Below are 14,976 nucleotides of genomic sequence, written 5' to 3' on the forward strand. Positions count from 1 at the left end.
TTTTTTTCCCCAAATTGTTGCATACTGTTTTGACAAGTTTAAATTTTTTAGCACATTTATTCTGAAAACTTTTTGATCTCAGAACCTCTTTTACATTCTTTAATTATTGAGGATTCCAAAGAACTTTTCTTTATGAGAATTGTATCTTTAATATATTTACTAAAATAGAAAACTGAGAAATTCATTTTAGACTGACATTAATGAAATCATTACATATTAACATAATTTTTTTACAGATTAGTTGTTTAAAAAATATATTATGTTTCACCCCGCTGGGTCTTTGTTGATGTTCAGGCAGGCTTCTTGTTTGGTGGCTTCAGACAGGCTGTAGAGCACATGGGCATAGTTGCCCCCCAGCACGTGGAATCTCCCCTAACTAGGGATCAAACCCATGCTCCCTGCATTGGCAGGCAGATTCGTAACCACTGGACCACCAGGGAAGTCCAAGTAACATTTTAAAAATAACAATCTTTTCCAAAACAGAAAAATATTTAATGGCGTTGATTTACATTTTTGTGAGTTTGTTAGGCTGAACAGGAGGCAGCTGGATTCTCCTGCTTCTGCATTCTGTCTGCTGCAGCTTTATCACGCACTGTGTAACCTCTGGAGAGTTCCAAAGTACTCTTCAGAGAATGGTGGGGGTGGGGAGGCAGATGCTTTAGAAATGTTATGAAAATAATTGTAATCTTCATGGAAACCCTGAAAAGATCTTGAATGTGTGTAGTCCCTGGACCGCACTTTGAGAACTGTTGGTATGGCAGATGGAATACTACTGTGCCTAAAACTCCTCAGTACCTTTTTTGCAGTGGAACTCTGAAAAAATCGTCTATGAGATAAATTTTGTGTTTCTGTCTCACACTTTAGATGAATGGATCAAGTTTGATGACGATAAGGTCAGCATTGTAACACCAGAGGATATCTTACGACTTTCCGGTGGTGGAGACTGGCACATAGCTTATGTTCTCCTCTACGGGCCTCGCAGAGTGGAAATGATGGAAGAGGAAAGTGAACAGTAATCTTCATTTAGCTCTGTATGCTTAGGTGTGAAATAAATGTTATTTGTTGATCATTTCTATAACCCAGAGCTTTGGAGGAAGATTAGTTTAGGTGGTTTTATGTGTTTCCCCTCATGTGGAACAAGAGAGGGCAGAAGCAGACCACTCTGTGTTATCAACCTAAGAAATTACAGAAAAGAGAAAATTGCCTTTGGACTGTGCTGCCCTGTGTAAAGGTGGCAGGAAGAACTTTTTAAAAAGCTTATTGCTTGGATTAATTTTTAAAAATTATGAGTTGAAATGCCTTTCAACCATTATTACCTTCTGTGATAATTTTTCTGTCTTTTTCAGCCCAAGATTCAGCAATCAGATGTTTATTGCACACCTATTACTCTATTATTTGTTGTTCTTGCATGGTTCAACCACCAGTGATCCAATAGCTGCCCATCCTTTGCCTTATCTAACACAAATGTTGCCAGGAAGGTGGAAGGAAGTAAGTTTGATCTCATTGTGTAACTCAGTGCTGCGTCCCCACCCCCATGCAAACATGGGTACAATCAAGTATTTGTCCAGCCTGACTGTTGCTGGCTTTTCATGACTTTAAAATAAATTGTGATCAAATAATAGTACATTTGATTATACATTTGTTACTGTGTCTCTGATGTACTATGGTTTGTACATTGAACTTTGCTATGGTTTTGTAGTAATGAACCTTAAAATGTTGACAAGCTCCAGTTGCTTATTTTTAGAAAATGAGGATATTTAATAAAAAAAGAAAAAAGAGGGACTAACAGCTTTTGACCTCAAGTCTTTTGTCCGTTGGAGCTTGGCTGAAGTTCAGATATGTTTAATACTATTATAGTTTCTGCAGATGGTTAATTATGCTCTCAAGCATCTATCTGAAAATAGTATCTTCTTCACCTGCTAGCCTAATACTGTTTAAAAAGAAACACAAAGTTGTGATTGGATAATGAATGCAACCATGTTTATCAGATCTGTTCTTTGGCTCAGTTGGGTGTTTGGTTCTACTCTGTCAACTCCCAACTTCATGTCTATCTCAAAATTTAATACCAGTGATTTTTAGGAGAAATATCAAGAGTATGAGATACTGCAGTATATGGTAGATTTTAATACCCTCAAAATCATTTTTGTTTTATTGTGAGTGAAAGAATAGGATATCAGCTGTCTTATTTTCTGAGTTAGATATTTATAATAAAGTTGTAGGGATTATCATGAAATCTCTATCTTTGCTTATGCTGTTTTAAAAGGCTCTACAGAGCACAGCAGTGACAAAAAAATGGCCATTTTCCTCTCAAGTTTGAACAATGTAATATAATCTAAGAATAAGCATTTCAGGGAAACTTACCTGTAAATAGCTTCTTCAGCTAAGCTTTAATACTGGCAGTCAGTCCTCCTTTTGCCTTGGAGAGAGTGCAGAACAGGAAAGGGAGGACGAGATCGTGCGAACTGTAGTGGTTCTTTTATCTATTGGTATGATGCTTGTGAAGTGTGAACTTTTTTATTCACTGTCTTATTTTGTTCTGAACAACTCTGAGGACAAAAATTTAGCAATTAGGATCCGGATTTTATGATTTGGAGGATGCTGTAGCTACTAGGTCGGGTTGGATTAGAACAAAGTTATAGGAGCCTTTGTGGGATTAGCATTTTAAATTGTAATCTCTTAACTGTCATTATGAAAAACTTGACTTCATTTTATTTGATCCAAAAAAGCATTATTCCAAAGATTTCTTGAAATGTAAGAAATTGGACTTTTATTAGTGTCTTTTAAACTGTTAAAGACTATTTTGCCTCACGTATAAGATCTTTGAAAAGGAGAATAAGGAAAAAAACCTTATGATTGTTGTGATTCCTGAGCGTGCCTTACGGGCTGTGCCCCGCCCCGCCCTGAGGCCCTTTTGATACCAGAGCTGTGCTGGAGCACTGCTGGACTGGCCAGCAAGGGAAGGCCCAGCAGGAACACTTACAGCGTGACAGGCGCCCAGACCGCCCTCAGCATTTAAAACAGCGACGACCCAATCACAGGGCCTGAAGGGTAAGCTTATGTGGGAAGGGGAGAAGTGCGATCCGGTCCAGCCGTCGCTCCCCAGTGCTGTGCTGTGCGTAGGGTGCTTTCACACACATCTCACTGGAACTTCACAGCAATCCCTGAGGTACGTAGCCCTGTTTTAAGTGACTTGAGACGTAAGTTCTGTAAGGCTAAGAGAATTAGGTTTTATACTTCACCCCTTTTCTTTTAAGGTTGGGGGTTGGCACATTTTTCTGTAGTGGGCCAGATATTTTGATATGTTTTAAGCTTTGTAGGCCATAAGTCTTTGTTGCAACCATGTACCTTTGTAGCATGAAAGGAGCCCATAGGTAGGGAGGACTTAAGGATCAGTGTGGCTGTGCCATAAACACTTTACTTATAGAAAGAGGTGGCAGATGGACCACTGTTTGCTGATCCTCTGCTTTAAAGCATATCTGAGACTAGAGCAGTCATGCAGATTCAGAAAGTATTATTGTGGGATTCTCAGTGAGTTAAATTCTGTAACTTCGTGGCATGCAGGAAACACCATGCCCCTAAACATTGCTAACTGACTTACACATATATAATTAACAAAAATATTCTGGCCATTTCCCCAACTTCTCCCCCTAAACCCTGAGGTCAGTCATCAAGAGCCAATATGCATTCTGTTGTTTGTGGAGCACCAGCCAACTGTACAACTGTTATAAAAATGTTTATTGTTTACCAAAACCAGTGGACCTCTTATCAAATGCTGCTTGGTAACAAAACCTTATCACAGTTTTAATAATAATAATAAAAGAACAAAGCTAACTGTTTGTCTCATTGTCATTAGTTAGACTTTCTGCAAGGTCACTTAGCCCAGACTTGTTGAGCGCGTTGATCAGGTTCTCGGGCGTTGCGTGCACTCCCTCCTGGTCCTGCCAGGCCACAAGCAGCTGTTTGGCTCTCATCTTCATGTCTTCGCTGTCACACTCGATCTGTCTAATTTCTGAGTCTTTCATTTCCAAGTAAGGAGCCAGGACCTTCCACTGTTCACCCAGTTTGTTGGCAAATACCTCTATTTGGTCCCCTGTTACAGGTTTGTCTCGCCGAACATCAGGACCTAGAAAACACAGGGAAGGTAATTACGAACCGAGTGCGAGGACACGTACGAGTCAAAGCCCGTAATGGGACACGGGGCCACTGGGACTTCAGGAAGCTTTATTTTAAAACAGTTCCTTTTTGTATTTCCCCTGGTTCAATTCTGTAAAACTAAAGCTGTTCCCTGTGTTATAATCATGAAGGCTTTGCCTGAAACCAGCGGCCCCCAATCTGAACCCCCAAAATTAAGAGGTATGAGGTGCGTTCAAATGTAAGTGCTCCCCTTCCCAACACTTTATATTACTGTATAAAATGCACTATTGGAAAAGTTGTCAAGCAGTGCTTTGGATTCCTCACTATAAGAAACAGAGCTGAGATAAACAGTAGAAGTTGAGAAGTAGATCAAATAACGTACCTCTCAACAAAGAACCCCAATCTTTTCCAATTTTGTAAAATAGCCAAGAAAATTCAATTCTTACTTTCATTTTCCTTCAGTAAAGCATCATTATCTTCCTCATCTTCATCCTCACCTGTTTTTATTTCTTCAGAAGGAGGCTACAATGAGTAAAAGGAATGTCTTAGGGTGCCAACTTCTAAAATCAGAGAAGTACAGGTAGTTTTGATCTTAAATAAGAGATTCTAGTTATGGGGCCCAGAACTTCCCCCCAAGAATGTTAAACATGAACGTCAGGTAAGGATCACAGTGGGACAGTGTTAACCTGGAGAGGGAAGGACGGGGACAACCAGAGGTTGGAAGGACCCCCTTCACCCCAGCCTGGGATGCAGGGAGCCACTAGGAAGCCTGCTGCGATGACTTGCACGTGCCCAGCACATACATGGTAACGACAATCTAGGGCAGATCAGGGACCAGCCATGTGCTTAACAACATGCTTCAAGTAACTGGTTGTTTGCATACAGTATAGTTATTACCATATTGTATTAAAAAGAGAACAGAGTAGGAAGACAGACCAAGTTGCCCACCCCCACCCCATGGGCCCTGCCTGTGATAAAATAGAATACATTGGTAAACAGGAAGAATAACCAAAGTATAACAACTTTATACAGCATGTGAAGTTACTTCATCAATTTATGTATTGATACTTCCTATAAATGTATACTCAAGGGCATTATTTCCTCATTCTAAAACAATGGGGTCTGTGGATCATATTTTTTCCACATGATTAAAGTGAAATTCAGCTCTTAGCTCAAACAGCAACAGCAGTTTTACAAAAGAAGATAACACCAACTGAAGGATAAAACACTCATCACTCCTACTTACTGGTAATTCCTTGGCTAGCTTTATTACCATGTTTTCGAGGTATTCTGGCAAACTTTTAAACTGCTGGTTGGTTGGCTGGAAGAAGTGAGGGCTTCTCCGTGCTAACAGTCTTAGGGCTCTCCAACCATAATTTGAGTTGTTCACAGCCCTATAAAAAGAGACATCAATCTTGGATTTACATAATTAGTTATAATTTTTATATTCTTTTCTAGTTAATGTACTTAGTTCACCAGATGAAACTACGCTCAGATCAGTAGCTGAAGGCACCATTCTTCTTACTCTGACCGGAGCCCTAAAGAACCTCTCGGCATGCAGTTCACTTACAAATAGAAACCAGCAGAGTCCGAAGGGGCAGGTTCATATGCAGCAAAAACATTTTAAAAGTTTACAGACATTTAAAGGTCAATTAGTAGGTGTCCAGGACTGGCTAGATGCTGTGTGTGCAGGACAGAAGCCATCTGCCTCACCACTTTAGAAGCTACTCAGAGGCTCACTGCTCAGAGTTTCTCTCCTCACTGGCAGTGCTGCCTGCAACTGTGAGTTTCAGAATGTTTGATAAGCCCAACAGATTTCACCATGCTTTTTAAAAAAGTTTATATAACATTTGAACTTTCATTTGCTCAATATCAACCTTGGTGGATAAAAAATGACTCCAAAACTGAAAAGGACACAGCCAATAGCCTAGACCATGAACACCAAGACCAAGAACAGGATCTGCCAGATGCTCCCCTGTGGCAGTAACACGTATGGCAAGAGAAACCTCAGAGACCAGAGAGCATGTTCCAGAAATAGGTGAGCCACAGAGAGTCCAGAGCACAGATCTGTTCCATTTAAGATTTTCTGCAAGTGATCTGGAAGCCCCCGTGAGGTCTTAGAGTAGCTCGTTATCAGTGGCTGTGGGACATACCATGAACTGAAGGGGAACAGAGCAAAGAGGTGATAGATGGGTACTAAGGGGATCTCTCCACTCCTGACACAAAGCATCATTCTGAGTTGCTTGTTTGTCAAAATGGGAATGGTCGTTGAAATCAGGACATGGGGTAACATGAAGCTGGCAGATAACCTCACCTAAGAAAAGTACTACTTGTATCAAAGGTCTCCCTTAGTGTTCTGATATATATGCAGTGCTTAAGATGGAGGAAATCAGCTCATGAGAAACATCACTTACTTGTATTCACTTTCAACCATGTTTTCAGGGTCTGCCTGTTCAATGGCTTCTTCGAAGAATTCCTCCAAAGTTGGCATGTATTCCCTGGGTGTTAAAATAACTAGTGAAGATCATGTGTGTGCTTAATACTCATAAAATGGAGGCAATAAAGATTCTAGTATTAACCACACTGATTTAATTACAATTAGATAGGAACTCAGATTTTTAAGGAAGTGACACAAAACTAAACTTCTCAAAGGGGACAGTGGAGGGCAGTGTGGTGCCCCCTGATTCCCCCATCATATACAGTCTAGTCTGGAAGGGAACACACACAGCACTGTATACTGTCACGCACGGCAGTGCTGCTGCCACAGAGGGCAGCCCGGGGTTTGAGAGCACTTAAATTTGACCCACAAGCAGGAGGTTTTCACATCCACATCCGTGGATAAATTTTTTTTGAAACCAGAACCAAAGTGAAATGATGATCAGACAACACAGTTCAACAACTGAGCTTAGTTTAGATTGTCACCATGGTGGCATGACTGACTTTTAATTGCATCTTTCCTGAATTTGTGTTTAGAAATAAAATTTGATACACGCAAGCAAGCAAGACCCAAGAATTTGATCAGATGACATATTTGATTAAAAGATGGGTCTCTCCACAAAGAGACTTAAATCTTGTCATGCTGAAACGACAAGTGGCTGTGTTTTCTTTTTTAAAAAGGACATAACCTTTAAAAATTGTATAAAGATTTGATTTTCCATTTACAGTTATTACAAAACATTAACTATATTCTCTGTGTTGTACAAAAAGGCTATAATTTCTTGTTGCTAGAAGATGTACTTGTTTTTTTCAAATTTGCCTGGTCCTTTCTGAGACTGTCATGTTCCTTTCAGTTGCGTATTCTACCTGTTGATTCTTAGTCATGGTAAATCGTTTTAGGTTTGGATGGTGAGCTTATCTTTAGAATCCCTGAGTGGATTAGGTAGAAGATGCGATTTCCCCCTCCCCCTAGAAAAAGCTTTCTGCCATCAGCCTGGGAGTTTTCAGTTCGCCCTCTTAGCTTAGGCTGTTCCTTCACACTGCTGCTGGTAGTGTAAGTTTAAACTCTGAGGCCACATAACAGCAGAGATGGTTATAATTCCTCAGGGAATACCTTTTTCTTTTTGCCCACATCTCAGGTGGGAGTGGATAAGCTCCTTGCTTCCTGTGCCAGTGAGCGAGTCCCTCTTCCTTCCGCACTGCCCTTTTTTGACAGAGTGTGTTGAGGGCCTCAGCTTTACCCAAGGGCACTCAGTGACCAACCTGCAGGCCTGAAGCCTTACTTTCTGGCCTCTTGCTATAAAACCCACGTTCTTTGGTTCCCAAAGTGGGACTCAACCTGCACTGCTCCCAGCTGTAAGTAACTGAGCTGCAGTTCTTACTCTGATTTTTCGTTCTCCCTTCTTTTGTGAATCCTTCTTTCTTGTGATTTCTACAGTTATTTTATCAGCACCTCTAGGTATTCTAGGAAAAGCTATGTTCTGCTGAGCTGAGTCGTGCCATCCAACCATTTCATCCTCTGTTGTCCCCTTCTCCTCCCGCCTTCAGTCTTTCTCAGCATCAGGGTCTTTTCCAATGAGTCACTTCTTCGCATCAGGTGGCCAAAGCCGAAGTCAACCACAATAAATTTTAAAATTTCTTTTGAGCTCTGCTTATAGCTGACAAAAAATTCTATGCTAGTTAACATCTGAGAAAAGCAACACTTCATATGAAACATTTTAAACTTGCCTTGTCTCTGATTTACAGGCTTCCATGTTGTCAGGACAGAGATTCCAAAGCCTTGTTAACTCATCACTACAAAACACACAAAAATAAATATGTTCTTTATGGACACCATTCTCCTATACGTTAAAGCTATAAAAACAGTTGGAGTAAACAGTGAATTTTGGGGTGGTGATGAGTTTTGATCATTACATTTTGGTATTTAGCAAATTTTCTATATGAGCATATATTAAGTAATAATAACCATTAACTTTTTTCTAAAATAATCAAATGCACTATAAAGCAAAGAACAGTTAACTGGAAGGCAGAAGAAATGCAAGGATTATAGTGCCCGGCAACAACCAGAAACGAGATGCATCAACCTGACAGCAAGTGGATTTTCTGACACGAAAATACAGCAGAACCTATAGCGGTGGATCTTGTAAGCCGGAGACTAAACGGCAGTTCTGTCTTATGTGAACCCTAAGGGCTAATCAGGTGCAGTTTGCTTTAGTCATCTACGTACATACCAAACACAAGAAACTTGGAAAAACACAAAACCTGGAGAGTTCTTAGAGCAATATTTTCACTATGTAAACGCTTCTGTGATGACCCCACTACGGAGCCAGGTTTACTTACTTGCCCATCAGAATTTTTTTGCTGGGCCCTTTGCCCAGGAAGTCCTCCGGTGCTGCTCTTTTCCGTACTGCTCTTGTGGGCTTGCTGTCTGATGTTCTGTGAAAACAATGGGATTTCAGATGGATGGCAGAGACGGAACAGGGTTAAACGTACAAGAAAATTTAGTTACTGTTTTCTTCCTAAAGTACATGGACGCTTCATATTATCACACTCCTCAGAGAGAAGACAAAAATGCCACACGAGGGGACAAACTACAAGATGTGGGTACACAGCAAGCATTTTCCCCTCGATAATAACAGAAGTAAATCAAAGCAGTTGTATCTTTACAGAGTTCAGTTTATACTGTTACTTGAATACATTGACACAGGTATGGATGTCATGTAAAATAATCGTGTCAAGCTATATTCTGAAATGCCTTTCTCACACTGCTTGAGATGAGTATACACTTACCTTTCTTTCACAAAACTTGGGCAGCCTTCATTTTTCCATGAGTTCCAGTTTTCTTCAGTGTTTAATATATGCTGGGGAAAATAAATTACATTTCCATAATGAAGACTTTTGAGAGTTTACTGGGTGCTAAAAAGACTACGTAAATATAAAACACATACCTCTACCATCTTTGAAAATCTTTCTCCATCAGGGGGGTTTTCAGATAGTAGCTGTGATTAGAAAGAATATACTAAGCTTTCAACAACTTTCTGCATCATAGGAGTGGTTGTAGGCAGAGAACCAAGAAGTGTTTGTGGTCTTGTACCTGAGCTTAACTTTATCCTTATTTTCCTATTTGGGGCTGAAACAAAGAAAATTCTAAATTTTCATTTTGTTCAATCATGGGTTTGTTGCATGATGAACTTACTTGATAAACTGATTTTGTAGTATCTTCAATCCAGAGTGATTGCTCATCAGTTAAAACATAGTTTGAACTAGGAAACAAAGCAATAAAAGCATGGTTGAGTTTCAAGAATGTTTATTCAACTTAAAGGTTTATCTACTGTCTGAAACACAAAGCATGTAACAGAGAAGTCAACTGTGCTGTAAACAGTCAAAAATTACCAAAATGAGATCACAAATTGTAAGAGAAAATTCTTGTATTTTATTCTTTAGAAAGATGGTTGGAATTGAAGCCATTAAAATATATAATGGGGAATAAAACATTCAGTGAATCAAATCTGATTAACTATGAACAGAGCAATGACTGTTTTCTAGAATAGGTTCAATATGGCATAAAAGCCTCAGAGAAAATATTAACATACTCCTCTCCAAGACGCAAATAACTCATACTGTGTTCCTTTCAAACGCATTCTAAATGTAATAAATGAAACCCCCAAACCCTAGAGAAGGCTGAAGACAGACCCAGATTGTTAGCAGCTGCCATTGGTTCAGCTCTCACTGTACTAGGCTCCCTGTAGTTTATAGCCATCCAGTGAATACTGATAATGCCAGGATCTAAGAACGTCACAAACGTAACTCATTAAATTTTCAAAATGAGGAAATGTGCGTATGTTAAACAGACTACAGGGGCTCAAAGCTTAGGTCTGAAGCTTAAATTCAAACCCAGGTCTGCCCCTCGTTTCTACTATGTCATACTACACCTCCGCAACAGACAAGGATAACAACACCTTTGAGTGCTCCCTATGTGTTACCTTAAAATTACAAGTCTGAAAGCTGAAGTGCGGCTAGTGAGTGAGGAAAGTGGGATTCCAAACCAGCAGGAAGAAAGCCACGTTCTTTACACAACTGACACAACACTGCCCTACACATTTCCATCTGGTCTCGAGGAGCTCTGCCTCAGGGACGCGTGGGCCAGAAGGATGGGGCTGCACTGCAGGAGGTATGGGACCGATAGCACAGGTCCTGAGCAGGTTTCCTGAAAAGCCCAGGAAACCACAACGCCTCTGTGCTTCAAAGATTTATTTAATTTTTTTCAGTCGTAATGTCCTAGACAGTCCCACACCTGGAGAAAAACCATTATTGGCTGAGTTAGCAAATGAGGTTGGGAGAAGTTGTGAGCGAGGTGAGGACTAGCTCCACCCACGACAACTGAGAACTCCGGGATGCCTGGCGCTCTCCAGGAAAGACACTGACAGCCTTTTCTCTAAAACGAATTCCTTAGTGTCTTGTATCTTACAAAAGCCCTTGATTATCTAGTTTTCAGGGATGTGAGCCTTACAAATAAAATGAGCCCAGTACATAAAAAAAAGTACATCAAATACATCAACAAGCAATCTTTCTCTTTGCTGCCATTCATAAGCCATTTACTACCTATGTTAACTCACCTTTTGAATTTGACCTGCCCCTTGAGATACTGAAATAAAATGAGATACTGCAGCAGGATGTGTCGACGGAAGTTACTGTCACTCAGCTGTAAATCCATCAACTACTCAAAAAACAAGCACAACAGAGAACAGCACATTAAATTCAAACTCTGCCTAAAAGTACAGGAGATGTGCCTACAGAAATGGAAGATTTCAACTCAAAAACCATGCAGAGAACTCACTGTACGTGAGCCATTACCACACAAGCCCCAGCAGAGTGTAGCAAAGGCTTCGTTCAGAATTCTTAACCAGTTATGCCATGAGATTTATGTCAGTCGTTAACAATGTTCTATCTGTGGTCCTGAGGTCAGAACAAAAGGAGACATATAAAAAAGTAAAGGCAAGGAAGAATGACATGTAAAGAAATAGTGGCCAAAGGAGGGTCCCCGTGGATAAACATGCCAACAGATGCAGCTCTTTGTACTCCTAAAAGTGCCCGCAGCAGGGTGGGTGCTCAATAACAAGAAAATGAGAAGACTCAGAAGTGAAGAATCACCCACGAATAAAATGGACTGTTGTATTTTAGAGAAAATCATCACACCTGTATTATCACACGATCTCCATGAGAAAGGACTTGAAGGTGATTTGAGGAAGCTCTTCAACAACACTGCCACCTAGTGGTCGCCCTGTAGGATGACCTCAGCGATGAAGGCATCTGATCAGTCCCTGGAGGCGGAGGGCAAGCTGCTGCTCTCTGTCCATCCTCCCCTGCAGTGCCTGCCTCACTTTTACCCTGCTCATGACAGACCTCCTACACACCTGCCCATGCTGTTCTGCCTGAGACCTAAAGCAACAGTGGGAGGTTGCCGTCTTCTACAGGAATAACCAGTGAGTCTCCTGACATCCCCTGGAACCTGTCTCCAGCTCCAGGTCCCAAGTTCCTTGGGCGATGCTTCCACCTACTAACCCAGCAGCTGGGCTACACCCTCTCCAGGCGAAGCCACTCTGAGCTAAAGATGAGAACAGTCACTAGCTGGGGCCTGGGGCACGTGTGCAGAAGGTCATTCATGTAAGCAGATGAAGCAGGCACTGCCGGCAGGGGACGGACAGAGCAAGAGAACAGCCATCCCGGGGGACCTGGTCACACGGCGGCCAACAGTCATTAGCCATATTACTCACCAGCCACTTCTCCAGGGCCGGCTCTTGTTCAAACAAACCCCATGTCTTTTCTGTTATCATATTAACCATCCCTAACCAGGAAGCTGAATGGCATGCTCGCAGCCTTCCCTTCCTCCAGTGCTGGATGACTCTATCTCCTCCACCTGGGCTCTCAGTTCCGACCTCAACTCCACTGACCATCACCGCCCCCTCCACTTGGTCCCCCACTACCACGGCCCCACCGGGCCTGGCCGTCACTCACAGACGCCCAGCTCTGAAATCTTTACTCACGAGCTCCTATCCAGGAGGTCTGCCACTCAACTGCCCAATGTACTTAATATTTGGACTTTATTGAGAACTTATGCTCCTTGAACCCTTACTTTCTGCATATCTCTAAGTCTCACCCCGTTTTCACTCTAACCCTATTGTAGTCTAGGTCAGGAAACGTTTCCTTAGAACGCCAGAGAGTAAATACTTTAGGCTATGTGAGCCAAAAGGCATGTGATGGATAGTATGCAGGTACTTAATGTAAACATGTAAATGTTAAAAAACAAGCAGGAAGTGGGCCAGATGTGGCCTGTGAGCTGCAGTCAAGGGACCCCTGCTCTAGCCCACATGGTCTAGCTCTTCAATCACCATCTTGCCAACTTCTCTGACACCCTCGTCCCATACTTCTGTCACATCTACCAGGCAAAAGGGCAACCTGGATCAAACCAATTGTTGGTCACCTACTCTATCCTGATAAACACTGAGGCTCCCCATCGAGGCTGCAGGTAGAACTGCTTCAAAGAAAATACAGATCTCACAGCCATGCAGATGGAACCACCGCTATGCTACTGTCTCCAGTTTAGAAGTCTCCCTGATCTCTACTCAGCACCTTCACCCTCCAAGGCTTCTCCACAGCGACTATTTCTTGCCCTGCACTTAGCAGAATACTACTTGCTACCCAGCCCTCTCGCTCTCAGTGCATAACCACCTCTACCTTAAACGAGGAGGAAAAACTCACTAACTGGATGTTTCCACTGCACCCACATCCTCGTCTGCCTCGATCCTCTGCCACAACATCACCACTGAAGCTGATCCTTCTGTCTGGATGTCCCATCAGTAACTACCCTGGTGCTTGTCTTCAACCCTTTTTTCTTTCCCACTGAGCATTTAATAACTTCTCTCAAAAAGACCCCACAGCCTCACCTTCTCCTCCCTGAAGAGCAAAGCTTCTTGAAAGAACTGGCTACATTCAGTGCTCCCATCCAGTGCTCCCATCCAGCCCTCAGCCTGCCACAACCCGTGGGGCACTGCGTCACCAACCCACAGGAAATGTTTTCGTCAAGATCACCACTGACTGACTTGTTACATCCAGTGAACACTCTTCATAGTCCTCATCCTGCCTGATATGCTCGGCTTCCATGAAGTCACATCTTTCTAGTTTTCCTCCAATTCTCAATCTTCTTCCTCTCCTCTCCTTTCTTCCTTCTCTCTCAAGTGCTGATTTTCTTTAGGATTTGGTTTGATGCATTGTTCTCCTTCTAGTCTACACTCTTTTTAAATTACCACATATAAGCTGTTAACCAAACTATATACCAGATCTATACTTTCATCTCGCTCAGCTCCAGATCTGTGTCCTCAAGAAGCTACTTCACACCTCATCTGAATGTCCCACTGACAATCGATCAGATTTTCCGTCCAAAATCACACACACCAATTTCCCCCAACAAAGCCTACTTTTCTCCAGTGTTGGCTAATTCACGGAGAGGCTCCACCATTCACCTATTTGCCTAAACTACTCCAGGAAGACTTCCTGGAAAAAGCAGCAACCATGAACCACAGGAGCAAACCTAAAGTTGGGACACATATATATGAGAAGTAAGACATAGGAGGAACCAAGACTGAGGCAAGACCCTGAGGAGTTCAGTCTGGAACCCCTGGCTTGAAGAAACAGGCACTGTTTACGAACTTTTCATCTACCTTGAGCTTTAAAAAAATCATCTTTTCCACATTTACTTTTTATGCTGGATGATACTTTTTTTTAAAAATAAAAACAACAGATTGAAAACAGGAGTCAACAAGGCATTGAATCAGATGTAAAAGACTAGTTTGATCATTTAAACTGCTTCACACTATCCTTAAGAAAACAAGGCCTCAACAAGTTAAAATGATCCCTCAAGGTCACACAGCAGTTAGTAAGAGGTAAAACTGAAACACTCAATTGTATTCTTTCTTCCACAATACACACTTTCTGGTTCTACTTTTCTTCAGTTATTTTAGAAATGACACCTTTACATGATGCAATGGGTCAAATATTTTTGTGTTGTCTTTGTTTTGTGAATAAAGGGCCGTTTATTGTCCTTAGTTTTTACTGCACCTCTTAGGCTCAGGCCTCAGCCTTTCTGATTATTATCCTAAACCTAAAAAGGCTCAGGCCACTCTTAGCTATCCTTATGTGCCTTTCTGTCAATAAATTGTACACATAAAAAATATCCCTTTCTGCACATTTGAAAATTTTGGTAATAAGAAAATTAAAAAGCAAAACAGTACCCCTTGTGAAACTAAACTGAAATATGAAATCTTCCATTTCTGTTACTTTAATGCAAAATACTTAAAAATATCTTTGCTAGAAAACAAAATATTAAGAGCATTTTCTTTGATCAAATTC

General features: G+C 41.4%; 2 protein-coding genes across 9 annotated transcripts in view; one reads left to right on the top strand and one right to left on the bottom strand.

Annotated features, from left to right (window-relative positions):
• Nucleotides 1-3,831, top strand: part of USP14 (ubiquitin specific peptidase 14) — a 41,963-nt gene extending 38,132 nt beyond the window's left edge. For both annotated transcript variants that reach the window (XM_086373041.1, XM_086373040.1), the window contains exon 16: nt 865-3,831. In XM_086373041.1, the coding sequence (XP_086229167.1) occupies nt 865-1,016 (152 nt within the window). In that variant the 3' untranslated portion in view covers nt 1,017-3,831. The remainder of the gene's footprint in view (nt 1-864) is intronic.
• Nucleotides 3,718-14,976, bottom strand: part of THOC1 (THO complex subunit 1) — a 36,995-nt gene continuing 25,736 nt past the window's right edge. For 5 of the 7 annotated variants that reach the window (XM_086373036.1, XM_086373039.1, XM_086373037.1 and 2 more), the window contains 10 exons: nt 11,187-11,287; nt 9,767-9,833; nt 9,519-9,569; nt 9,361-9,431; nt 8,911-9,006; nt 8,299-8,364; nt 6,549-6,632; nt 5,381-5,528; nt 4,581-4,656; nt 3,718-4,123 (listed from right to left, as the gene is read on the bottom strand). In XM_086373036.1, coding sequence (XP_086229162.1) covers nt 3,828-4,123; nt 4,581-4,656; nt 5,381-5,528; nt 6,549-6,632; nt 8,299-8,364; nt 8,911-9,006; nt 9,361-9,431; nt 9,519-9,569; nt 9,767-9,833; nt 11,187-11,287 — 1,056 coding nt within the window. In that variant the 3' untranslated portion in view covers nt 3,718-3,827. Of the gene's footprint in view, nt 4,124-4,580; nt 4,657-5,380; nt 5,529-6,548; nt 6,633-8,298; nt 8,365-8,910; nt 9,007-9,360; nt 9,432-9,518; nt 9,570-9,664; nt 9,834-11,186; nt 11,288-14,976 lie in introns of all 7 variants that reach the window. The other 2 variants (XR_015153876.1, XR_015153875.1) reach the window with 1 other exon arrangement.

Source organism: Bos grunniens, chromosome 24 (assembly GCF_055505025.1).
Source record: "Bos grunniens cultivar Pamir isolate PY7600 chromosome 24, Bosgru_T2T1.0, whole genome shotgun sequence".
Classification (NCBI taxonomy): Eukaryota; Metazoa; Chordata; class Mammalia; order Artiodactyla; family Bovidae; genus Bos; species Bos grunniens.